This window comes from Leguminivora glycinivorella, chromosome 7, assembly GCF_023078275.1.
Source record: "Leguminivora glycinivorella isolate SPB_JAAS2020 chromosome 7, LegGlyc_1.1, whole genome shotgun sequence".
In the NCBI taxonomy this organism is placed as follows: Eukaryota; Metazoa; Arthropoda; class Insecta; order Lepidoptera; family Tortricidae; genus Leguminivora; species Leguminivora glycinivorella.
The window spans coordinates 10,658,373-10,686,101 of record NC_062977.1 but is presented as its reverse complement, the minus strand read 5'-3'; the positions used below and the strand labels follow the sequence as shown (position 1 = coordinate 10,686,101).

Genomic DNA, 27,729 nt, shown 5'->3' with positions numbered 1-27,729 from the left:
GCCCGGTATTGCTTTGATGGGATAAATTCATAAATAAAATTCCTAACTATCTTGCGTCTTTACTTCGATGGGAGTTCCGTTAGTGCATGCTCCCGAGCATACACCACAGACACCGGAGCAGGCAATTCCTGCTTTTTGGCAGCCGCATCGCACCCCACACCCAGTCTTGCATCGGCAAAATATAGTTTTGAGAATGGAATCAGGTGCCACTGGGTCGTTGGTTGTCACTGGCTTTAATATGCCATCGCCTCTTCTAGTTCATCCCCATTCAGTAGGTTGTAAATAAATTGTACGTTAAATACAAAATATTTGTACGCCTGCTTGAATATTGAATGCACGTGCTAAACTTACCTCTATTTTAGGAAAATTTTACTTATTGAATCCGTAAAAAAAGGCGTATAAATATTTTGTATTTAACGTACAATTTAGATGGCATATTAAAGCCAGCGACAACCAACGACCCAGTGGCACCTGACTCCATTCTCAAAACTATATTTTGCCGATGCAAGACTGGGTGTGGGGTGTGGAGTGCGATGCGGCTGCCGAAAAGCAGGAATTGCCTGCTCCAGTGTCTGTGGTGTATGCCCGGGAGCATGTACTAACGGAGCTCCCATCGAAGTAGAGACGGAAGATAGTTAGGAATTTTATTTATGAATTTATCCCATCAAAGCAATACCGGGCGGTCGTGATGCTTTGCTCGTCAAGTCAGCTACAATGTTATCGGATCGCTGCGCGAGACAAACTGAGCGAGCGTTGCTGTAATGTCGTTCAACACCCCTGCTGGGGTGTGAGTAGCCCCTTCCGCGCTGGGCGCTGTGAGGGCTGTATCTGGTCGCGCCCCATCCTTGTGGGGTGGTCTTACGTCGACGTTTTGAGGACGACTGGGATGAGCGAGTGCCGGCCGCGCAATGGCTTATAAAGGGCTGCGCGCGCGCGCGGGATAAATGCGTTTTCACATTATCCGATCCGATATCGGAAGTAGGACCGATATCCCGTACATTTAAGGCGCCGTCTTGGATTTTTGCCTTTGAAATCCTTCCGACATCCGATATCGGATCGGATAATGTGAAAACGCACTAAGGCGGGCTGCTAGTACCGGGCTTATTGAGGAGCGCTTATAGCTCATACTTTTACTACGCGCGTTGGTTTCTTTTTACGTTGGATTATAACACGTTTATGTGAAATAGTTGTTGAGTTAGAAGGGGGTCAAATGTGGCTCCAAACCGTTCGTGTAATATTACACACGGTGCTGCTTGCTACTTTTGTTACTTGAACCTGGCTTGACACGCTACCGCGTCTCTATAAGAATAAACGTATTGTTCATAAACAAATGAGTTTATTCCTTTATTGTCCATCTTTTCCCTTCCATATCTCATGAACGATTGGTCCCTGATAAAAAGTGTATAAGACTTTTTTGTAGAGAATTTTATGAAGATTACTTGTGTTTCAGAACATTTTTTGCTATGTGCCACAGTTTAAGACTTATTCGCGAAAAACTAAAAAAAGGGACCTTTACACCCCCCTCCACCCGTTAGCTCCTCCCCTACCCATCAGTACTTTGAGTATGTGGATTAGAACACCATTCCCTACAACTATGACAAAATTCGCCTATACACGAATTATTTCCCGCGAGATAGGCTTCATTGAGTGTGCTAGTTCTAAAAATAGCCAAACCGGACACGTTATAAATCAGTAAAGCCGATTGAGCTGGAGCAAGGCGCGTCATAGAAAGAATCGCACATATAAACATACATAATATTCCTTTCTCGACACACATCTGTATAAATACCACGGTAGCGAGCTTAAGACATCCTAGACCCTCGTAACTTCGGGGTGAACTCTTTTTACGCATCCCTTGACCCACTTATTACTAATTACATATCACAACATCATGCCTCGACGCACTCAGGAAAACTTTATATTTTTATTTTGTTTATATTATACTTTGTTCTGGCTGTTCGTCTGAAGTCTGGAGCAAACATTACAATACACACAGACAGACAGTTCTTAAAAAGAAGCTGATTTGGCTAGATGGCAAGTAGCCTATTCACATATTAACGTCGGAACAAGTAAATTGTATTGTATATACCTATTCTATGCCCGAATTCGTAAAACGACACAAGTTTTCTTCTTCATCAAGACAAAGATAGAAAATATGCATATATTTTGCCTCCATTCAACTGTAAACATTTATATATAACAAAATATATCGAAAGATGCCTACCGAGCCAGGTATAAGACGTGTATCGCAACGCAAAGTATCCTAGGATGTCTAGCTATAATTTTAGTAGCAATCGTACATTCGTACCTATATTTAGGTATACCAAATATACCAATACCAAAATATGTATATTTAAGGCTCTGAGTATGGCTCTGCCAAATAGTACGTAAAGTATGTGGCCGTCAACTATTGGTGTCTTTCTCTAACATATGGCAAGAGAGGGACACCAATAGTTGCCGGCCACATATTAAAGTGATAATATCACCGTAAGATGCCCTGCTATATCTGTTGGAATACTTGGAATATTATCAGGGGCGGCTCACTCCGCGATTCTATCGCCGCGCTACAAGTACATCCTGGCGGCCGCGAGTTCGCGGCCTACTCAGGGGTGGCGCGCGTTCTCACGGAATGCACGTTCGCACTTTCTATTGTTACTTTACGTCGCGAGTTTTTTTAAGGTTCATATGCGATGTCCGCGTGTCGAATGGCTAATAATACTTAGTTAAATAGACATCATGAATAAAATAAATACCATAGGACATTCTTACACAGATCTACTACTAATTAAGTCCCACGAAAAAGTTCAATAAGGCTTGTAATGTTGGAACTTGAACAAAAATATATAAATACAGTATATATACTTAGAAAGTACCCAAGACTTGAATATAATAGTATAACATTTTATGTGAGTATTAATTCGTTTTAATCCATAGGTAACCCTATCGCCGGACGCCGCGCACGTGCGGCTCGTTTCTTTGTAAGAATTTTGTAGGTATTTAAAAAGGCGGCATTTCGTAAACATCAAAGCAGTGAGCCTTCTGTACTTGTACTATTATATATTCTGTGATATTATCGCTCTTTGTCTGCTGTAATAATTCACTATGTTATAACTTAGGAAGAATAAAAATGTTGCATGGGCTGTGAGTGTGTGATCAATTATTCCCCGGGTTAGGCCGGGTTTAACAATTTTCTGGTAGGTAACTGATTAATTTTCATGGTTAGTGCTTACCCCAAAAATCCTCTTAATATTCGTGTACGTATTATTGACACTTTAGAGAGCATTTTGATATTTAGCAGAATCTATACCTACAAAGTGTACTAATTATTAAGTAAACATCGATATTTGACTTTCTTTTCAAAGTAGAAATGAAATGGAAAAGCCTGCTACATTTTATACATATTTGAACGGTAAATATTTCTTTATTTAGTATATTTTGCACGTCTCTGAGTAACGATGTATGTGGGAATATGTATTACTTACTTCGTAGCACTAAGCCGGTCGGATGATAGATGGATCCGTCTTACTTAATACATACGAAGGAAACGATGGATTTTATAATATTGATAAAGTACATTTCATTTCAGAATGAAATTGAAAAAAAATAATAATTTTGAACCAGTGAAGTAATAAGTAATCGAAGTAAATAATTGATTGCCATAAAAAATGAAAAATATAAATTTTAATAGACTAATGGGTTTGTTAATTTTTTTCAGATATCTATTATATACGGATATCGATCACATCAAAGTAGCCCCCTAGAAAAAAATAAGCGCGTTACAAAACACGGAGCAACTAAAAAGCAAAAAATAATATACATTTGAATTCAGATTTCGGATTTATAGGATTAAACAAATCAAATTTTTGTAGTCGGTACCAGACCAGGCCCCTAAACATCCGACGCCAAACAAATGTATAAACAAATCAATTAGCGCTTTTTGTAGTCGGTATTCGGCTAGACCTGTTCGTCGCCTTGCTATTTTCTGTTTGCCCCACACAACCATACGCAGGCTGGCCCCGACTCCAAAAATAATTGATTTGTTTATAATTTGGATGTTTAGATCCGATAAGAAATCTGAATTCAAATGTTTATTATTTTTTGCTTTTTAGTTTCTCCGTGTTTTGTAAGCGCTTATTTTTTGAAGGCGGTTTTATTTTTTGTTAAAAAGTTTATTTATTTGTTGATTTTTAGTGGTTCCTATTGATATTATATGTATCAGTCCGAATATATGTACAGTAGTGAAAGAATTATCCTTTAACTCCTAACCATTGAGGAGTTGACCTTCCATCATCAGCTTAGCCACATAAAATTATTACCACCAGGCGTAAATACTGGTGTACCTTTGAAAAATACACTAAAAACATTACATGTGCCTATAACATTTGAAGAGTTCCCTCGATTTCTCCAAGATCCCATCATCAGACTCCGACTTGGTGCCAATGGGACCATCTCGGGGTTATACCTGATCGATTGAAAAAAAAAATTTGAAAATCGGTCCATGATTCTCGGAGATATCGAGTAACATTCATACAAAAAAAAACATTCAGTCGAATTGAGAACCTCCTCCTTTTTTTGAAGTCGGTTAACAAAAAATACTTCCAACGAAGATGCATTTTAATTTTTTTTTAATACAGTTGCTCAAAAAGTGCCCGTTTTTTGGCTGTTTAGCGTGCGAGAAGTTGTATTTTACGAACTAGTGCGTAAAAAGTATATACGTTCCATTTTACGACTACTTACCGAGCTGTTTTCATATTAGTCTAGTTTACTAAGACAGAATAAAACTATAAACATACTATTAAGTGATTAATATTTAAAACGTTAATATTTCATATGTAATTGTTTACTTTTAGTCATACTAAACAAAATTGTGTGTGTGTGGATTGAGTGAGCACCTTCCGAAAATGAAAAAAAATATGCTGATCATTTAGTAAAAGTTCTAAAACAATTGTAAAACGAATCTCTGAATTTGTAAAAAGATAAATCAAAAGATACAGCCATTAACATGTGCTCACTCAGTTCTCACAAACTACCAACGAAAACAGTGAATATATTCATTTAACATATAATATTTATATACTAACATTTAGTAAAAAATAGGCCAACCTACCTCTATAAATATTAGATCACCTAGTGACGTATTAAATTTTTTACAAATAGTTTCTTATGCTCACTCAATCCACACACTTTTGAAAAGCCGAATTTTGATGAAAAACATAAGATTTAGACCGCTATTATATGTGTATAGTTTAGTAAAAGTGAAATGGGAATTTGTAAAATACAAAACGAACCACTAACGTGTCAGGTTTTTTTATAATAAATTTTTGTAAGTGCTCACTCAGTCCACACGTTTTGAGAAAGTTAAAAATGTAAATATCTTACGATTTGTAGCACCTAAGACACTCGAAAGTACTTCAACATTTAGTAAAAATTTTTACTAAATATCCACCATCTAATATTTTATATTCGTTGTCTGGTTTTAAAGATATTCAGACATAACTTTTCTCATACAAATGTATCAAGTAGGGTGACCACACTATGTCGGCTCCTGATTTTCCCCACCTTCCCATTGTCATATTGAGATTGGGGAGTATCGTTCGTTCAATTTTGATAATATTAAACTAATACCATATTAATTATCCATCTGCAAACTGTTTTTAGGTTATGTTCTTGGCCTAGTGATGATGTGTATTGTGTAATTTTTATCGACGTCAGGATAATAACCATATCGACATGCATGCATTAAAAAGGACATGAATGATAATTGGTAAGAAACAAAGAATATAATACTTCACTAGTAAGAAACCAGAACCTGGTAATCTAATCGCGCTAACAGATGAGCGTACCGGATTTGTAAGTGGGAGCGAGAAATAGTTATTCTTTTCTCGCTCCCACTTACAAATCCGGTAAACTATTATCAAAATTGAACGAAACTCCCCAATCTCAATATGACAATGGGAAGGTGGGGAAAATCAGGAGCCGACATAGTGTGGTCACCCTACTTGATACATTTGTATGAGAAAAGTTATGTCTGAATATCTTTAAAACCAGACAACGAATATAAAATATTAGATGGTGGATATTTAGTAAAAATTTTTACTAAATGTTGAAGTACTTTCGAGTGTCTTAGGTGCTACAAATCGTAAGATATTTACATTTTTAACTTTCTCAAAACGTGTGGACTGAGTGAGCACTTACAAAAATTTATTATAAAAAAACCTGACACGTTAGTGGTTCGTTTTGTATTTTACAAATTCCCATTTCACTTTTACTAAACTATACACATATAATAGCGGTCTAAATCTTATGTTTTTCATCAAAATTCGGCTTTTCAAAAGTGTGTGGATTGAGTGAGCATAAGAAACTATTTGTAAAAAATTTAATACGTCACTAGGTGATCTAATATTTATAGAGGTAGGTTGGCCTATTTTTTACTAAATGTTAGTATATAAATATTATATGTTAAATGAATATATTCACTGTTTTCGTTGGTAGTTTGTGAGAACTGAGTGAGCACATGTTAATGGCTGTATCTTTTGATTTATCTTTTTACAAATTCAGAGATTCGTTTTACAATTGTTTTAGAACTTTTACTAAATGATCAGCATATTTTTTTTCATTTTCGGAAGGTGCTCACTCAATCCACACACACACAACAAAATTTATAAAATGGTTTATACTTTGAAAAATCGGTCATAATGAGTCGTGTAAACAGAACATGATTGGAACGAAACGCGTCTTCTACTGTCAAAGTAGAGGCGTCTACCATGTTTTAACTTAATGCACGTTCAAAAAACCTCAATATGTTACGCGATTTGTCATAATTATTTTACGTTATTTGCAATACGTCGGGGCATAAATGGATCGATTAAATTAAAATGTAGTTGTACATTAAACAATCGTCCCAAATCGTAAATGTTTATGTTTTTATGGCACCCAATGAAATAAATTATGTTAGATGAATAGCAAACTCGAAAATATGCACGCAAGTTTAAAAGCTTCAAAAATACGCCTTTGAATTGTCAAATAATCCGTCAATGTCCATGGGAAAATTGATAGTTCGGATTGTTTTATTTCGTTGTAAGTAAGTAGTAGTGTTTTTTCGCAACTGTATTAAAAAACGTCGTTCGTCACACGTGCGAGAATGTCATTCTTCACTCGTCCCGAGATTTGCCACTCGCGTGCCGCTCGTGGCAAAATGTCTCGGGACTCGTGAAGTAATGACATACTTCTCGCACTTATAACGAAATGTACTATTTCAGTACAGATGGTGTTTTTTTTACGCACTAGTGCGAGAAGTGCTTCATTATATGCCAGGTCGAAACTTCGGAGGCTCATCTGTACTGAAAAACGTCGTACGATACACGTGCGAAAAGGAAATTCGTAACTCGTGTCGATTTAAAACACTCCCTTCGGTCGTGTTTTAATTTATCGCCACTCGTTTCGAGCTTCCTTTTTTACGCACTTCTATCGTAATGTAGTACTATAACACTTATGAATGACACGTGCCATGTTTTTAGGGTTCCGTAGCCAAAATGGCAAAAACGGAACCCTTATAGTTTCGTCATGTCCGTCTGTCCGTCTGTCCGTCTGTCCGTCTGTCCGTCTGTCACAGCCGATTTACTCGGAAACTATAAGTACTACAGTGATGAAATTTGATGGGAATATGTGTTGTATGAACCGCTACAAAATTATGACACTAAATAGTAAAAAAAAGAATTGGGGGTGGGGCCCCCCATACATGTAACTGAGGGATGAAAATTTTTTTTTCGATGTACATACCCGTGTGGTATCAATGGAAAGGTCTTTTAAAATGATATAAAGTTTTCTAAAAAACATTTTTCTTAAAGTGAACGGTTTTTGAGATATCAGCTCTCAAAGTCGTAAAAAGTATGTCCCCCCCCCTCTATTTTTATAACTACGGGGTATAAAATTCTAAAAAAAATAGAGGTGATGCATGCTAATTAACTCTTTCAACGATTTTTGGTTTGATCAAAGTATCTCTTATAGTTTTTGAGATAGGTTGATTTAACTGTAATTTTGGTTTGCTGCTACGGAACCCTTTGTGCGCGAGCCCGACTCGCACTTGGCCGGTTTTTTTGTACTACGTTTGATTTAAAACCTAGTAGGTACCTACCATAGGTATGCCTCATTTTTTTATTCAAACACCTTTGCGGACCTGACTATTAGTTTATCTTTGTTAATTGTATGTAAATGCAATATTTAGATCGATGCTCATGTTCCATACGTTATTGATTTGTGTAATTCGTTGAACGACGGCAATGCTGGGGCGGCGGGCGGAGCTGCGAATTATTGATGATCGAATCCAAACCGATTCAGAGAGGTGTCGGACCCCGCGTCACCGCCACACAACTGACACAACCACAATACTATACTTTTTAAATTCACCCCCACTTGGGACACAATAGAAGTGGTAACAACCCGTTTTGGGCTTTAAAGAAATATCAGTGCATTTATTGAACGATTTATAGTCATACAAAGATAAGTTGACAAATCACATTCGCAGGGGCAAGTGTTATTTACGTCTATATATGTATTTTCATATTAAGTATAACATTTACTTAACCGTTTTCAGGCGGAACTATTAAAATCGCTGTCAATTTGTTTTCTATAGACATTCGTCGTTTCCAAGGGACTTATAAAATTTTAAATCATAACCTATGTGAAAAAATTTGTTTGTCAAATCTTAATAGTACTTTACGATACAAGTGCGTAAAAAAGGAAGTTCGAAACGAGTTGGCGATAAATTAAAACACGACCGAAGGGAGTGTTTTAAATCGACACGAGTTACGAATTTCCTTTTCGCACGTGTATTGTACGACGTTTTTCAGTACAGATGAGCCTCCGAAGTTTCGACCTGGCATATTATAATGAACCACTTCTCTCACCAGTGCGTAAAAAAACACCATCTGTACTGAAAAGGTTATTTATGTAGTTTTTCCAAAAAAACAAACTGTTTTATACTTATTTCTCGACTAATATAAATTCCATCGTCTTCTATTAATTTTTACATTTTAAAATACCTACAATTTTAACATCGATGTAGAATTCGTCAAGTGGGCATTAGTCAAAATATACCAGCTAGCCAATAATGAAATTTATAAAAATATATACTCGAGCACTATCAAAGGGATATTTGCTCGAGATTGACAAATGGATGGAGTAAGAAGCTCGAGGGGCTGTCAAGCGGGCAGCGCCCGGAAGGGAGCTATTCCAGCTAGTTACGACCGAGTACTAAACGACCGCCTCTATTGTCGCACACATGTCGGCCTGCCAATGTACACACTTACGCGGCTTTCTATCAGTCCAGTGTAATGGGAAACTTGCCATGATTTTTGGTACCGAACGTTACTTCAATTTCGGTTTGCGTTTAATATGTAGTTCATTAAGGAACGTAAATTCTTTTTTATGCGCATAAAGTGCACGGGGATATCTCGCTCGACTGGCGGATAATTTCGACAAATCGAAAAAAAATCAAACGAAACTTGTATGCCTATATTTTGCCCACTTCTACAAATTCATTAAAAATATTTGTGCCTACTTTAAACTTGTATAGTAGGTATACTAAATATTTTAGGTATGCGCAAATATACATACACACTTATTAGCTTGTCCTCCTTTATTTAGGAGCTTGGCGGGCAGGACCGACATCGCCTGACTGACAGGTTGGCAGGGCAAAATTAAAATAGGGAAGGGTTATGTCGATAACAATAAATAAAGAATAAAGTGTTTAAATGAAAGAATAGACCTTTAGTCTTGTAGCAGACTACTGTCAGTAAAATCAAGAATAAGTATTGTATATGAGTTTCAAATAAGAGGTACACATTTTGGTTTGTTCTATGTATCTTCGAGGTAGTGGATGGATACCATGCATTTTTACCCACTAGTTTTAAAACATAAAAAGGTTTCCGAGCCTATAGGTAAAAAATAAAATACCATGTCCGACGACAATAAATTATCTGTCACGCTATGGCAAGTATATCATAGATATCTATATAATTTTCGAATAATATTATTGCTGCTTCGAAATAAAAAAAATATCTCTAATTAGCGGTCTACAGACCTTTTGATCTGTCGAAATCACAGAAAAAGTTGGTATATTGATTAGCCGATCAAATTGCCAATTTCATTGTACCGTCTGGGTACACCTTAAATCTACGATATAATAATAATTTTAATATCGATAAGAACGACACTGGCCAAATTGTGGCAACATTCGTTCACACTTACTTGTCAATTTGGTCCGTAGGATTATGGATTTTAGTTTACCGCCCTGGCTAATTTCGTCGCTACTTTGTAAAGTTATGAATAGTCTTATACTCAGTGTAACCACTTAATATATCTATCTTAACAAGAGTTTAGAATCCTTACAAGTTAGCGACCTCGTTATTTTCGTTGATTAAATTATTTGTAAAAACTTCAAAGGTCTAAATCGTCTTAGACAGAAAGTTTATAATTAAGACCTTTGATCAAAGTTCGAGAGAGTCACTGATGTTATTGGTGTAGTTAACTGTCGATACAGTTAGGTAACCCTTAAATCGATGGTGGTAAAATACATACTTGCCATCATACTTAAAACAAAAAACGCGTCTCTACCATAAGAATTACAGTTCAAAATCGAATGAGTAGAACAAACGTCGAAATGGTTAAAGGGTTAACGTCTTTTATTTGACGTATGTTGTGTGCGTTTTACAACGCCTTATGCAATAAGTGCATTCCGATTAAGTTATTCTATCTTTAAGTACCACCCTAAATCTCTACAATCCGTCAATGATGTCATGTTACACGAACTGATATAGGAAACTATGAGTATTTAAGGACGCTGTAACTTTGATTTTTTGTTGCTAATATTCAAATCGTCCATATGCAAAGTCGGTGGTATGGTAGCCGACAAGAGGGTGCCTGCTGCCTGTCCGCCGGTAGCTGAGGCTGCGCGCTTCGCTAAGCACTGTAAATACTCCCTCGGTCACGTACTACGCTGCAAACTGTTGAATATTAAAATCTAAAATAATATTTCCACAAAGATCCAGCTGAAACTAAGAGCTCCGTGTTCGAGTTGAAAAAAATCGGCCTAAAAACAAATCCCTCGCGCGGCAGCGCGAATTGTAAAAAATTAAATAACTCCGTCTGGCTCTGAGTGGGTATTTAAATTTTGCTTCCAATGCAATGTCGTACGTGTTTTTTCGGCATTCGGATTTGCAACACGAAACCAAGTTCTCGTGTAAGTAACTTTGTTTAGAATTCCAAGCACGAAAGATGAAGTAGAATATTGCGCTTCGAAGCTCTTAATTCGTCTTTACGATGAAATTGTTTAGAACTTGAGTTATTTCCTTTGGAGTTTAGTCGTACTTACAAGCTATTTCCAAATTTGACAGTGTAACACAGTATATAAAGTAACAGAGAATTAAAAATAAATATTTATATGTAGTCATCGTTCTCGTGAACATCACGTAGTGTGCTTGATAGGGCGTAAGTTTTATTATCGCCGGTTGACGGGTCTGTTTGTGTTTACAAAATCCAGCATCTGTTCGGTGACGAGGGAGCGTGCGGGCGGTCAGGCGGCGGCTGGGGATGGGCGGGGGCTTGCACCTACGCACTCCCGTAGCCCGTAGCCCCATCCCATGTCATTAATCTAACATTGCGCGGCTGAGAACCGCATTCCGCATTCGAATAACGCTATAATATTATGGCATTCTTAAGATTTTTTTCACCCCTTGTCTTTTTTATTTCGCAATAAACACAACACGTTAGAAAACAATAAAATACAGAATGGCAGTACATTGTATGATTCGCACATTATAACTGTAATTTGGTACGTCTATAAGCGTCGGATTGAGTATAAACTGATAATACAGAAATATGGGATAAGTATCCAAAAGGCCTTCCAGCGTTACTTGGAAAATATTGAAAGAAGGCACTTGTGCTACTTTTTAATACATTTCGCATAAAGGGTTTTGGTCGCGAAATAAGAAAACACCAAAGTGATCCTTTTCTGTGACTTCAGCTTACCTAGTACCTACCCTTTTCATCCGCCTCCTAACCACCCAACTTTTCCGTCTGAATTGTGAAAAATATCTTAAGCGAGGAAAAATTGTTACTAAGTCCTTTTTTCTTCAAATAGGACACTATTCGTTTCTTGTTCGCTTCAAATAGGACACTATTCGTTGTTTTAGGTGCTATTCTCTATAAGTGATTACTAATATTATTCGTAGGGTCTGGTAGGTACTATAACAGAAATCTCACGTAAGTATTCACTATAAATGTAATGTAGGTACTAGGTACGAGTATGTAACAGCTACGAATAGTTCGTAGAGCTGAATATGTGTGTGCCTGTGTGGTTGATAGGGGGGCAGTCGCATTCTCCATAGAACATGAAACTCTGATTGCATATTCCAACCGTTCAGCACTTCTACGTTTTGCATTTATCTATATTAGATGGGACTGCTTCAGGGTTGCCAACCGTAAAGCAAAACTTCCTCGTACGTTTCAGCTAAAATTCTCGTATTTAGACTTTCAAACCTCGTACATATAAAAAATATTATTATTATGCATCGAAAACGTGTTTAAAACAAAATTAAGCATATTATACTATCGGGATCAATCCGTAAAGTACCTAAGAAATGATCGCACCGCACCGCGTCTGTGGATTTTTTTCACGTAAGTGATAGCGATAAAAAAATAACACTTTCTCGCTCTCACTTTCGTGAAAACATTCCAAGGTGCGGTGCGGTGTGGTTGTTGAAGCGATAGCTGCCATAGACAATCATCGCGTAAATGGTGTAAAAAGATGCAAAATGCTAATAGTATATATCCAATTGGCCATATTATCAAAATCTCGTACATATTTGTACGAGGTTAATAGTATCCTCATACCTCGTACGTAAGACCATAAATCTCGTATTTGTACGAGGAACCTCGTACGGTTGGCAACCCTGGACTGCTTTAAATACATTTCGAATCAAGAGTATCGACTTGTATATTTTGTTCACTAATAGTCGTTGAACTTGTCAATATTAACTGTTATCGGTGGGTCAATACGCTTCTCTTGGAATTATCAGTAGTCTGAACGCAAGGTCCCTCGACGGTGACCCCAACTAGCCCCTATCTCCATTACTCACATATATAGTGATATTAGTTATGTATTTTTATGTATAAATAGCACAAGTTATGTTAAATAACAATACTTATTTTGTATGAGGGTATATATAGTACTTAGAAATTTCATGTTATGAAAACGCGTTTCAACGACTGGTATTGGCTTCGCTTTTCAACTTTTCTCATTAAGCATCAGTGTTTTCGAGACGACGTTCCCGAACCTGGGCTTTATTTAATATCAATCCCTAATTAAAAAGTGTTGTCTTAAAAGTTATCGAAAGTTGGAAAATCTTTCCGCGTGCGTAGATTACGTGCTTAAGGAGTAAGCTTGGAGGGAACTGATTCAAATACATATTCAATTTCTTTATTTATTTGTATAGCAAATATTTTATCTTGTTTGTGTTGTTTAATAGTCATAAATTCCTAATACAACTGACTATTGATCTGGCTCAAATGGCTGCAAACTGAATTAAATTAAACATGTACGTAGCTATTACGAGTAAGTATGTCAAAGTGTAATGCGGTTTGAATACAATATACTTATACTATTCGTTGTATGTGCGGAATCTAATACTTTTATCGTAAGGACTTTTACCATTGTTGTGGGAGATTGCTGATTTATTTGCCGTTTTGATAATTATTATTTAAATATTCAACATCAGTCAACATCTACATGGATTCAGGGCTACATTAGGCTCGAAACGAATACGATGACGCTGACGCACACCACTAAAACCAGAGAGTCGTGTTGCCTTCAATTACTCCCAATTGTTCCTGATATAATTACCTAATTGTGAAACGTACCGTGTCTGTACTGTACTCGGGTAATAAACGGCTTCCACGGGACTGTCTAAGACACAGCTTAATCTTATAACAATCCTGCTTACTGTTTTATTAGTTTACCCTTAATATACTTACCTAATATTGTAAGAGATTAAAACACAAGATGTTAGGTTAAATTATACTAACTTCAGTAAATATTTTATAGGTTGGTATACATATATAAGTAGTATCATTGCAATAAAAATATGTAATGTTAACTAATTAACTAATAAATCAAAAGAGGTAGATATATTATTATCTACTACGTATATTGAGATCATTTGTTTTCTAAATGTTACTGAAGCTACATTTTACGGGCGTTAGAATAGCTTTTGCCTAGAAAACGATACGAATAAAAATCCTTTTAGACTAAGTGGGAGTAAAACTTTCTGAACTATAAACCCTTTCCTTTTCTCACTTATCTTTCTGAATCTATCCGCACTGTACCGTACCCAATTACCCAATGTCTTCACGAAAGTGATCAGGTTAAGTGGAGGTATTGAATTTCGTTAAATTAGATTGTACACCTATTTCGTAGGTTGTACACGTCGGATACCTCTTATAAATACGTTTCCGGAATGTGAATTAGCTAATCGCCATTCCAGAACAAATGGTTTGCCGTCATTGAGGTTGGATTTGGAATTCAACAAAGATACTCATACCTAGCAAATGGCAAATAGTTTTATCGAATCCGAATAGCAATAGACGGAAACCTCAAAGCCCAAGAAACACACATGGCATCGTAAAGGGTTCTAATGGCGTAGTAAAATATTAATCCTATCATACATATCTGCCGAAATGCGTAGGATATAATCCTTTATACGCATCACTAGGGTAGGTACTTTGTTAAGTGCACACCAGGGTTACACAAAGGTCTTGTGCGAAGCTAAATTCATGCACGCTATAAATAAATCAACGCTTCCATGTGTTGCTGAACGTCGTCGTTAGTTAAGGATATGTTGCACAGTGCAGCGGCGTAAAGTTTCGGAATTTACGGATATCTGCTTCAGTTGAGCTTTCGACAGAACAGATTCCTCTTGAGCAGTAAGACGTTTGGAATATTTGGATGCAAGACGAATCGCAGACTCGCCGGTCTATAAAAAGTCCGTTTGTTTACGCGACAGCGCTCGCCGGATATGACTGGAGGATGGTGGTACGCCACATGTAATGCGTATGGCAGCTTTTCACAAAGTGTTTGCCACTGGTATTATGTTCATGCTACATAAAATGTTAATGATCATTTGTCTTTATAGTTGGCCCAGTCGGCGTCAGCCGGTTAAAGATGGTGTAAAAATACACCATCTTTAACCGGTATTCGCTTTATTGTTTTGATTATTTTTGAAACCTAAAATTGTAATGAAGGCCATATTTCAGCTTGTTATTTTTGAATCTGGTATTTGTATATTAAATTAATGATGCGTATGTATGTTAACAATAGCCTTAGGTCTCAAACAGGCCAACAAGCCAATCAATAGGTATGCCTTTTTAATCCTGATATTTTTCTGTAATCTCAACACGTACACAGAGCTTCATGGAGCACGGAGTATGAGTCACTGCTATTGTCTGGTTATGATATTATAAATAGCGCAAGATCTTAGGGAGCGCTATGGTAGGTATGCAAACGAAAACGTGATTTTAAACAGTCAAGTCGCCCCCGTCCAGCGGATGGACAATTAGAACTAACAAAAGTAGAGAGCTCTTGCGCGGTAGTGCTGACGCCACGCCACCTCCCGTGCCTTGGGCGACTCTTCTAAATATAATATCTTCACACGTGATACTACTGCCTCTCGCCTGATAAATAAAGTATTATACCACCCTATAGGTACTTGTCTTTATAGTCTCATGAAAGTTATGTCCTGAGCGTCGTTATACTTCTTACGGCGTATTATCTCCTTTACACCATTTCATTATTTGATCGCGTTTATTACATTTTCGCTCATGAAACAGTTTTATAACAGGATTTATCAACAATAACGGAGTGTAACAACATAAAAGATTCTACGCATTAAACCCGAAGCTATGTAAAATACCTGTCAACAATACAAATATTGTGTACAGACAGAGTATATAAAAGCGTGGGAATACAGGAATGGAATATCCCGTTTGTAAAGGGGGAGTCCATGAAGAATAGCAGTAAAAGCGTCGGGCAAGGAGACCCACTTCGTTGGGATGCGATTAATAATATCTTTAAAAGCTGTCCCCACCCTCCTTTTACATTTCCCACGAATAGAGCACAATCTTTTTTGCACCTTCATTCAATGGCAAAGAATTTGGAATCTTTTTAAATAGCCTTATTTATATGAATAGAATATAACAGAACATAAATACTAGCTTATCCCTTCAACTATCTTCACTTAAAACGAGCGGCACACTAGAAATCACGTCAATTCGTCGCTCCGTTTTGCCGTGAAAGACAGACAAACAAACAGACACACACACTTTCCCATTTATAATATTAGTACGGATATACTCATATAATTTACTGCACTAAAACATTTGCCATACATGTTAGACTCACAGAAATTTATTGGCCACAACTTTTTTTTTATAGGTATAATGGCTGAAGAATTTGGATGAACTAATCTCAGTGGGCTAATCGTGGCCATTCCTAAAACATTCCTAAAAAGTGATTATTTTAAGGTATCTCTACTTGATAATACAGGGTAAATAGATTTTAGGAAATTGTAATACTGACTATAATTAACCATCAAATTATCAAACAAAGCAGTAAATAAAACGCAATTGAAAATATAATAGGGATACTTATGAGTGGTTATTATGCTGATTTGCCGAATACCTAATCCTGACAAGTAAAAAGAGAAGTTTTTCCCTCTCGTCAGCCTAATTAATACTTAATTTAGTACACAAAAATGTCTTCTGGCATAAAGTTCGCCATTTGTACAATAGAATGTAAATATAATAAAGTAAATAAATAAATGGAGAAACTACGTGACACTGACACGAATTTGTGGAACACTGTTAAATAGTTGAAAGTACTTGTAATCGTAAGATGTTCAATATGAGTAGATTAAGGATTAATCTAGGGCAGGCATCCTGCGGAGCTCATCCGAGATGGGAACAATAACATAATCTCGTGGTCTTGTCGAGACTACACCAGCGTTAAGGGGCACTAAACTCTACTAGCCCTTCGCAATTCTCGAGCTTACGGCGACTCAAGATTCTATTTCTATCTTGACTTAACCCAACTAATGTAATATACTAAAGTTGCTCTATTTTTTTACAAGTACCTACCTGGGTTTTATTTTAACGTAGGTACGATCAGATATGGTCCGATGTGGTTTACGATCATTATATATAGAACAACTGCTAATTTTAATATGCTTATTTTATGAGAAACTTTATTATTTTTTGATGTACATATGTACATTCTACTAGTTTCATTAATCAATTTCATTGTAATAGCTGCACTAGGGATAGGGACATGTACACGTAATCTCGCGTGGAATTTCAAGTACCTATCTAATTTCGCCTTCTCCCTCTTCTCCCTCACCTCTGACAAAATGAACAAAGAATATAAAAAACAACAATATGTAGTCCATCAGACGGTTATTACAATTAGCTACCCATGCCCAAACGTTTCCTACGTAGGAGCATGGGCTCTGCCAGTCAAGCGTGCGGTTAGTGAGTAGACTACACAATTGTGCTCAATAACCACTTCCTAATTTTGTCGTATCCGCTACAGCGCTTATGTACGACGCAAGCCATTGGCATTATATTATTGCGTTTATAATTTTTAGGTTTTACTAATTACTCCTAATCACACTGTTGTTATGTACTTAAATCATATTTTGTAAAATCCTCGAACTTGAAAATTATTGGACCAGAGTCGAACACGAATATCAGTTCAATCTTCATTGTTATTCTAGTTCATCAAGCAGGTAGATATCTGTTTCACGGAAAGGGTGGCGGTACTCACGTTCCAATATTGCTTTAGGTCAGCAGTAGGTAGGTAGGTAGGTACCTAACAAAGCGGAGGGTGTCCTGTCCGCGTGAGACTTCACTCGCAATTTAATTTTGCGCCGGCAGGCGTTTCGGACGTAAAATAAAAGCAATTCGGCAACGTAGTAAAAGCGTTGTTGTGCTATCGATTCAATCCTTAAATAATTTTAAGGTACTGTTGGGAAAGCCGTTTGTTATTCTCCTAAATTAACGTTCGGTAAAAAGTGCTTACCTCAAAAAGGGTTTGCAAATGGTGTGTCACACGGGGCTCGCATGGTTCCCGCATGAGTGATGGCTGACGGACGGCCCGCGTCGGTTCGACAGCGTTGGCACCGGCTTGCCGTATCAATATTTCGATTCGCAGCCCAGAGACGTCAACTATTAACGGACGCTCATATTTATTGCGACAGAATTATGTGTTGACCGCGTCCCTGAGATGAAGTGACTATAAATCCTTTGATATAACTACGTCGAACCTATGAAAACTATCGTACTTGATCTAAATTCTTCAGTTTTATGTTGATTTTTTATTGCACTCTCTAAGACTCGACATAATTTAAGTCCATCGTGTCTTATTATTTTTTATGAACCCTATACTTATTTTTTTATCACTTGAGGCTAGTTCAATGAGCATTACGTTCGTCATCAGAGTTAATTGTGTCGCATTTCTTCACTATTTTCTTCTCACAATGCATACCCAAATCACCACCCTCCGTCTCATTCAGCAAAATTAAATTTGGAGTACAGTTAGATAAATATGTTATGCAAACATCCTATCACTTCTCTCTTACGAGGCAAAGAAAATTTCAGTAAAGTAATGTTGTAACTCGTATGTATTTCAGCACATGGTGGGGACGGGTATGGCGAACCCGTTCCCTGCGGCGGCGGCGGCTGCGGCCGCGGCGGCACAGTTCGCCGCCAACGGCGACGCGCTGGCGGTGAAGCCCGACGCCAACGCCGCCAACCCGCCGCAGCCGCCGCTCGTCAAGAGCGAGGGCCCGCCGCCGCCGGCGCCGCTCCCGCCGGCCAACTTCTCACCGCAACCGCCGCCTCAACCTCACCCGCCCAACTCCATAGACAACCAAAATAGCAGCTCAGTAAGTTTTACCACAGAATATATAATAGTACAAGTACAGAAGGCCCACTGCTTTGATGTTTAAGAAATGCCGCCTTTTTAAATACCTACAAAATTCTTACAAAGAAACGAGCCGCACGTGCGCGGCGTCCGGCGATAGGGTTACCTATGGATTAAAACGAATTAATATTCACATAAAATGTTATACTGTTATATTCAAGTCTTGGGTACTTTCTAGGTATATATACTGTATTTATATATTTTTGTTCAAGTTCCAACATTACAAGCCTTACTGAACTTTTTCGCGGGACTTAATTAGTAGTAGATCTGTGTAAGAATGTCCTATGGTATTTATTTTATTCATGATGTCTATTTAACTAAGTATTATTAGCCATTCGACACCCGGACACCGCATATGAACCTTAAAAAATCTCGCGACGTAAAGTAACAATAGAAAGTGCGAACGTGCATTCCGTGAGAACGCGCGCCACCCCTGAGTAGGCCGCGAACCCGCGGCCGCCAGGATGTACTTGTAGCGCGGCGATAAAATCGCGGAGTGAGCCGCCCCTGGTTTTACTTGCATTCATTATTTCTGACCCCGTAGCCGAATGGCATTTCTACGACGCGAAACGAAAACGAAACGCCGCGAAAGGTAGTCTGGCTCTGACGCGCTAATACGCAAGAGCGATAGAGATAGATATTTACGAGCGTTTGTGCATTCGGCTACGCACGCTGAACTTTATCAAACGCTATTATGTTTTATTTTTTATAGTTGTATAGGTGTATTCATTTGTGATGTTATCGAACCTTTTTTTGCTCGATTTTCTTTTCCGATTCTGAGGTTATAATGTCTGCGGTCCTATTACATATTCAGTTAGACTCGGTTCTAGAATGTCTCGTATTAACTTACACTTTTAATTAAGTTTGATTGCGCAGAACGCAGAATGTTTAAAATATGAATGGTATTAAGTAATTAAACCAATTATTAAGTTTCAAAACAAATGTCAACATTTAATATTGATCTATAATACGTATTAACCATAGTTTAACAATTTGCAGCAAAGTGACGGTGATTCAGCAGAAGAGAGCACACCCGTGAGTGTCGCGGCAGTGGTGGCGCAGCAAGCGGCCGCGGCCGTGGCCGTGGCGCAGCAGGCGGCGGCGGCGCACGCGGCGGCCGCGGCGGCCAGCGCGGCCGTCGCCGCCGGCGCCACCGCCGCCTCCCCCGACAAGCTCGTCCCCGTCTCGCAAGCCTCCCAGCCCAAGCGGTTACACGTCTCCAACATCCCCTTCAGATTTAGAGACCCCGATCTCAGAAATATGTTCGGGGTATGTATCGCACACCTATCGCCCTTCGATACACTAGCGAGAGCACGGCATGATCAAAATATTTGTGTTTATTTGTAGATAAGAAATATCCAGATTTTAATTTACGACGTTTTACATTTCAGCAATATGGCACAATACTTGATGTAGAAATTATCTTCAACGAAAGAGGTTCAAAGGTGAGAATTCATTTTATAAATAGCAAAAAAACTTGAAGTGGCCCTCTGAAATCATATCATCGTGATAACGATTTCAGTGTGGCTACTTCTATTTGGGAACTCTATTTGAAATAATGCGTATTCGCAGAAGACGAACCACGATACATAAATTTGTGTTCTCCGTGCACGCATTAGTTTCAGTTTACAATCCGAGTGAAATATTGGAATGAAGCGCGTTTGTGGAATAACAAATTTATATCTTATCCTATGTCATTAATTGCTACAACGTATCAGCATACGTTATGATTATAATATATTGTATACAGGCCGCATTTACTGTTATCTCTCTTGTATCCTAGCATTCCAATAATTCCCTCTTTAAATGCAGTCACTGGGGAGCTATGAATATGCTGAGTAACATTACACGGCGTTATGAGTAAAAATGCTTCGCTGATTATGGATATAATATTTTTCCCCTCACTAGCTCGGAAACACGTAAAAACCAGCGGGTAAAAACGCATTTTATCCACTAGTGGATAAATTAATTTGACCTTGAATAGAGGCAAATTTTCTGCTTTAAAATTGATAAAAGTGGTTAATCTAGTGATGAAGATGTTTTACCACCTGTGGAACTACTGGAAGTTTTACCACCTGTGGAACTACTTTCTTCGCTATAGTGAAGGGAAAAGTTTTGTGTTACACACAAGTGCAAATGTATTTTACTTCTCGTGTATTGAAAAACTCGCAAGTTCAGGATTCTATTCTCGAACCACTCGCTTCGCTCGTGGTTCAACTATAGGATCCTTTCGCTTGCTCGTTTTTCAATTCCACACTCTGCGTTAAAATACAACTTTGCACTCTTGTATAACAAATAACTATTGGTATTCAGCCGCTTAATGTTGTTCTAGTGTTCAAAGTTCCTGAGATTGACAATTTATTTTATTGGTTTCTTGTTTTTTTTTCTTCAACAAATATTAATGTTTATTATTTAAAACTCGCGCCTATACCTATCTTGTTTAAATAATTTAATTGTAAGTATAATTGTAATAAAATATTTGTAGAGAAAAAAAAACTCGAAACTAACTTAAATCTATGTACCTTCAAAGCTTTCCAATTGATGTGTCCATTGGATTCGATATATAAGCGTAATTAAAAATATAGACTACAGCTTTGAAGTTGCATAAGTTACTATTTGTTTTCAAGTAATTGCTGCCCAAACAAAAGTATGTAACTATAACGTCTAAAGGTTTCCCCTATTTAACAAATCATTTATCATGCCTTTGATAATATTCGATTATATGCAATTATCTTTTGGGTTAACACAAGTCTAAAGGCAAATGGGCTTAGATCAATATTAATACATTGTGTTTAAGACTATCTATTTCATAGCATATTCTTGGTTTTAATGTTTGGTGCAGTATTCTAATTGCATTGTAAATTTTCATTGAATTAATATTATTACAATATCTATGACCTTGATAACTGTCTGAAAATACTATGAACAATGTATGCTACTGACATATTTTCTATCGTGTCTCTAAACATCGAGATTGAATCTGCTAATACTAACTTTTATTGTCACTGGTTTAACTTTGTTTAAAAATATGTCATTAGCATATTTATGTTGATAGAAAATGTTTATTCTTATTCATTGATACTCAAAAAACAACTCACTGTAAATGTCAGTTCCCTATAAAAGTAAAACACAAGATATCTAAATGATTTTTTTATAATAATTGATTGGATTGACCGCTTTTTCGTGTTTACTGCTTTCCTTGTGTCAGTTTGGTGACCGCCCCTAAAGTAGTCCATGCTCGCTCATAAAGAAAGTATTTACTTCTTACAAATAATAGCTCCAAATTTATTTTTTCTTCAAAGCCTCACATTGGGATATGCAGTATTAGAGAATGATGCATCGTCACTTAACAGCTGATTTTCTGAGTCATATTTTCAGGACAGCTCTATTATTCATCACTAATATTATGTAATCGTCCCAACTGCACTCGCATTTCTCTCGTTGTACATACTGACTGTGAACCTAGTTTTCGAATCATAGCACATAGTCCTGAATGGCTTACTTAGGTCAACTTGACGCAACGCGTGTAGTTTGGATGATGGACTCATTCTGAATTTAATCCTGTCTTTTATACTGATAGTGATCTTAATATTTTTGTCCTCTTTTAAATAATATGAGCAGTTCCATTACACGCTTCCTAACCAGGGAACATGATGTATTCATTAGTATTGGGCATGTATATTTCGCTGGTCCTGATTATTGTCTTAGTCAATCGATAACGTTAGTATTCCGTGTTTCCTAGTACTACTTATCTAGGGTGCATCACTTAGTTTGGCTTTATCTCGAATGTCATTTGTGTCTTCTTGGTCTGTACGATCGAGTATTGTCTGTGATCACAATGAGCTTGCCTAGCGCGTGTTGTACCACAGGGCGCACGCGCCGCGCCGCGCCGTGCCGCGCGGAATGGCTCGCGCCATCTCTCACAAAAAGTTTTCTCTTTCTCTCTGCCCAAAATATTTTTATTGTTATAAATATTTGCACTCAGAATGGTAATAATAGAGCTGTCATTGCTTTTATAAGTGTAAGCGTTTCGTACAATCAGCAACTTGTTTGTCACTTTCACAACTCGTCTCTTCCACTGTACCGTGTGCTGTGCTAGCTGCTTTTTGTATCTATGAATTATCACCGTTTATGGACAGTAGCTAACTTGTCTAAGCACGACTGTTTGGTACAGATTTTTAATGATTACCTATTGTATTACTTTATAGGTTAAAATATGAATGCCGTTTTTGCTATTAGTTTGTTTTACAGTGATAATGAAAAGTTGGATGAATTTAAACCACGACTTATATATGAAACCAAAACTTAAGGATTGATTGCTTATGACGTTCATTAATGTATTAGTTTTGGCACTGTACAAACATGCACATTAATGATGTCTTAGTGTCTTCGTTAGTGTAGCGAATAGACATGTAATTGATAAGAATGTAACACCCATCAGTCATCAACCTCGACTATTCAGAATACCAAATCGCTAGGTAGTTGTACGCTGTTACGGCCAAGCGTACCGGTCGAAATTAATAGAACAAATCGCAGCTAACATCCCACACAAAGTTGATCGTTGTGTCATAAAGTAGAACCTCTTTACATACGGCTAGCTCCGAGGTATATAAATGTGTGAACTGTGAATATTACTCGAAAACTGTGATACAAACACTCCTTCCAATAGTACAGACTACTAGGTCGAGCGACATATTAATTTACTTTAATCCAAACGCTTCTGTGTACCCATTCAGCTAGAATACGCTCAAAGTATCAACGTAATAAAATCAATTAATATCCTCTCGATTTTTTCACTAGAATATTTAAATAAAGAATATGCAATGCATAAATGTTAATTTTTGTTGCACGTTGTTTTTTGAGCGACGCTGTTTTTAATGCATGTTTTGTCTGTCTTGCATGCAGGGATTCGGTTTTGTAACATTCGCAAATAGTGGTGATGCGGAGCGAGCACGAGAGCGTCTTCACGGCACCGTGGTTGAGGGCAGAAAGATAGAGGTGTGCATGACTCAATGAATACATCCGTACCGTAGCACTGTAACTTACCCGCTCCCTGGCCACGCCCGCCACGCCGCCACCGCCACCGCCGTCTGCTCTGTAGTTACTGTCATGCTAGCGTGCAGCCCGGGCCCGGCGGCCCGCCTTAGCACTAAGTATGCCCACTCTAATCCACAAACAAACCTTATTTATTTTATCCCTTTACTCTCTAGACGGTCATTTAATATGCCGATCGAATGAGAGACTCTCACAGAGAACTGTCTGTAGAACGAACCGTTCGTCCCAATGCTACAGAGGTAAGACTGCAAGTTCAAATTTTAGTTCGATTCTATCTATACATTCTAAAAGTAATTCGAAGCACTAACAAAGATTTCGGCGACTGAATGGCATTCAATATTGTTGTTCACGAATCTCCCTCTAACTGAACCCTCTACGAAACTCACTAACACCTCCCGTTTTCCTTTATCTCACACTGCGGTGTCAAATGTCTCGACTGTTATCGCCATATTATAATAGTACATTTTACAGACACATTAACAATATACTAAGTTCGTTATAGTAGTACCTAATCAGTCGAACGGGATGTAAATACAATTTTATTTATTGAGACATTTGACACAACATTGGCTGATTTTACAGAGTACTAAAAATAAATCCATAATCCGAATCGCAGTACTTAGTGTACCCATAATTTATGGTATTTTTATTTGTTGGGTTCGAATCCCAATTCAATGTGTTAATAGACAGAAATCTTCCTAATTAATATGTATTTTACAACCCATAGTGGTTTCGAGCACCACCATACAAATATCTTGAATTTGTATTTCTATTCTTCTGTGTGTGTAAATTGTGGCGTAGGCGAGAGGCTGGCAACCTGTCACTGCAATGTCACAGTTTCGTTTTCTTTCAACCCCTTATTTGCCAAGAATGGCACTGAAACTTGAGTAGTTTCATGTGCTCTGCCTACCACTTCATCGGATACAGGCGTGATTGTATGTATGTATGTATGTATTCTTCTGTGATGCGAAAAAATAATTCAATTTTGTTATATGCATTTTATGAGTTCATAATATAATAATTCATAATAAATTAGCTTTTATTTAAATTTATTTATAAAATCAGCCAATTTACAATTAATGCATTTTTAGATTAAAAAAACGTATTCTGACCTAGTATTCAATTTCCAAACCAGGTTAATAATGCGACGGCAAGAGTTCAGACAAAGAAACCTCCCACAGTACCAAACGGTAAGCAATCATTTGTTAAACCTTGTAATATTATTATTGTAACTATCCTTTTCTGTGCATTCGCCTTGTGTGCAGCAAGCGGTTATTCACAAAATAACTAGATTAACTAAAACACCTAGTCCTAATCAGAACGATAAATACATAATCCATCCTGAGTTTATCTGTTTTGATCCATCCAGTCATTCCAGGTAGAAATGGATCAGTTCCCACTTTGGGTGAGAGAACTGGACTTGTATAGATCAGTGTTGTCGATGTATCTTAGTATATTTATGTTGGCTAGTGCCGTTGTCTGAATGCAATTAGGTGAATGCTATTTAGAGATCGAGTCCACTGTCAGCCGGAGACGGTCTGGGCCTGGCCCGCTCAATGCTGCGCAATGCACCGACTAGCGCAATCCGTGCACTCTATTACGGACTTTTACTCTTTGTTTATTAATACACACGTTGCACAACTGCATTCCTAACCTAAATAACGCTTTCGATCGCGCTATCTTCGCACGATGATATATTACTGTTACTGCACACAATTACATGGTTCTTGAAGGGTGTCTCCGGCGGCTGTGTCACTTGTCCGCGACCAATTAACGCTCGTCTGCGAGCAGCTTACACCGCCAATTAGACAGCTTGTTAGATTAACGATAATCATCTCAATGAAACAGTATACTGTAGGTACCTATTAATGTATTCGTTTATTATGTTAACATTTACTGGAACTTACACCTTTTATACATTTCATGTAGTGTGAATGAAATTATTTTCATAATGTTAGAACTAGCTAAATCAAACAGGCGATACCGTTTAGCAAATATAATAACAAGCTTTTTTTGTTGCAGTGTGCGTCCAGTGGCCCGAAGGTAAGATCTTGTCACATGCTGTACACATCTCTTCCTCGATGATAAAAATGCTTACGCGTCTACATTTTATTATAACAATCATTCGAGAACTTACACCTTTTATACATTTCATGTAGTGCGTGAATGAAATTATTTTCATAATGTTAGAACTCAAGCATGATTTCTTTACTTAATGTGGTGGGTCTACATTTTATTATAACAATATTGTGGTTGATTATGTGGTTGATTAGTTCTAATGCTCGATGGAATCTTGTATGTCACGATTTGAATTGAAATCATTTGTAAAGTTCCTTTCACGGCCATGCTTCTTTAGAGCAGAAAGTCACCGGCTGCAAGTGCATACTTGTGTGATATCCGCATCGTGCGAGCCGCGCGCACCGCGCCTCACCTCTGGCGAGCTGTAATGTGGCATGGCCCGGACATCCTTTATGTGAATAATGAATTACATTTCAACCTTACCCGGACGGCACCCGAGCCGAGAAAGGGTTTTTAATATACTAGGCTTGTAATTAGACCTGCATCCTAGTATAGCATACTTTAGTAATTATTTATAGATTTTGTTTTTAATATGTGATTAATGGTCGGATAATGTCGTACTGGCTTCCTGAAACTGCACTCGAATGACATTAAACAAACTACCGGTTAATCGAGGATAACGGCGTCGGTACCGGAGGAAATCCACCGCGAAAAAGAATGTAGGTATAACGCGGCCACCACATCACAAACGTGAGCTGTATTTGCGTGTTTTACTGCTAAGTATATAAAAACAATAGGGAATGGGGTTAATAACTACAAATTCACTTTATGTGCTCTCCTGTCAGTATTGCCGAAATAAATGACAAAAACCTGTTTTCTTGAAAATATTAGACGGTATAAATAATGGCATACATTTGCAAGTTTTTTTTCCTTTGATCGGAAAAAAGGCAGATTTTGTACTGAACCATCAAGCAAATAAAGCAAGGTGACATTTATATTATTACCTTTAACCCCTCATGTCTGGAGGAGGCCTGTGCCCGGCGGCAGCGGGATGTACCTATTATATGGGCTCAAATATTTATTTTTAAATTTACATTTCCCCATAATAGAGTACGGGTATGGTAACTCGACACTTTTTTATTTATTTATTTAGAACACAAATAGTCACATAAACAAATGAGTTGGTGTACTACAATGTAGGTACTAAGTAATTAGGATAAAAAAGACCTGGAGTTCATTACTAAATATAAAGATTGTTGACATACTTACAAAAATATGTAAGCTAATAGGTAAGCAAAAGAAATCATGAACAGTAGGTAATACTTAAGAAATTTTACAGTCATTAGACTAAATACATTTTCTTTACTACGATCGGATACAATTATCCGACACTTGTCCGGAAATTCATCGCTCGAGAGTAGTTTAGCGATTAGGAGAAGCGCTCGTGCGTATTGTGGTGTGGGGAAGCATAACGTGGGCGCGGTCTCGTGCGCAGGGCTGCGGGTGTCCGGCGTGTCGTGGCCGTGGCTGGGCGCGGCGCCGGCGGCCGCGCCCGCGCCGCCGCTGGTGCTGGCGCCGCGCGCCGCGCAGCGACGCAGGTAACGCATGTCCCGCACCGTAGTCTG

At 37.8% G+C, this 27,729-nt stretch overlaps 1 protein-coding gene across 6 annotated transcripts in view; it reads left to right on the top strand.

Moving 5' to 3' along the window:
- Positions 1-27,729, top strand: part of LOC125227813 (RNA binding protein fox-1 homolog 1-like) — a 57,673-nt gene that overhangs the window by 20,766 nt on the left and 9,178 nt on the right. For 3 of the 6 annotated variants that reach the window (XM_048132163.1, XM_048132161.1, XM_048132160.1), the window contains 6 exons: positions 18,738-18,992; positions 20,030-20,299; positions 20,422-20,475; positions 23,936-24,028; positions 25,221-25,275; positions 26,108-26,128. In XM_048132163.1, coding sequence (XP_047988120.1) covers positions 18,738-18,992; positions 20,030-20,299; positions 20,422-20,475; positions 23,936-24,028; positions 25,221-25,275; positions 26,108-26,128 — 748 coding nt within the window. Of the gene's footprint in view, positions 1-18,737; positions 18,993-20,029; positions 20,300-20,421; positions 20,476-23,935; positions 24,029-25,220; positions 25,276-26,107; positions 26,129-27,599; positions 27,703-27,729 lie in introns of all 6 variants that reach the window. The other 3 variants (XM_048132164.1, XM_048132162.1, XM_048132165.1) reach the window with 2 other exon arrangements.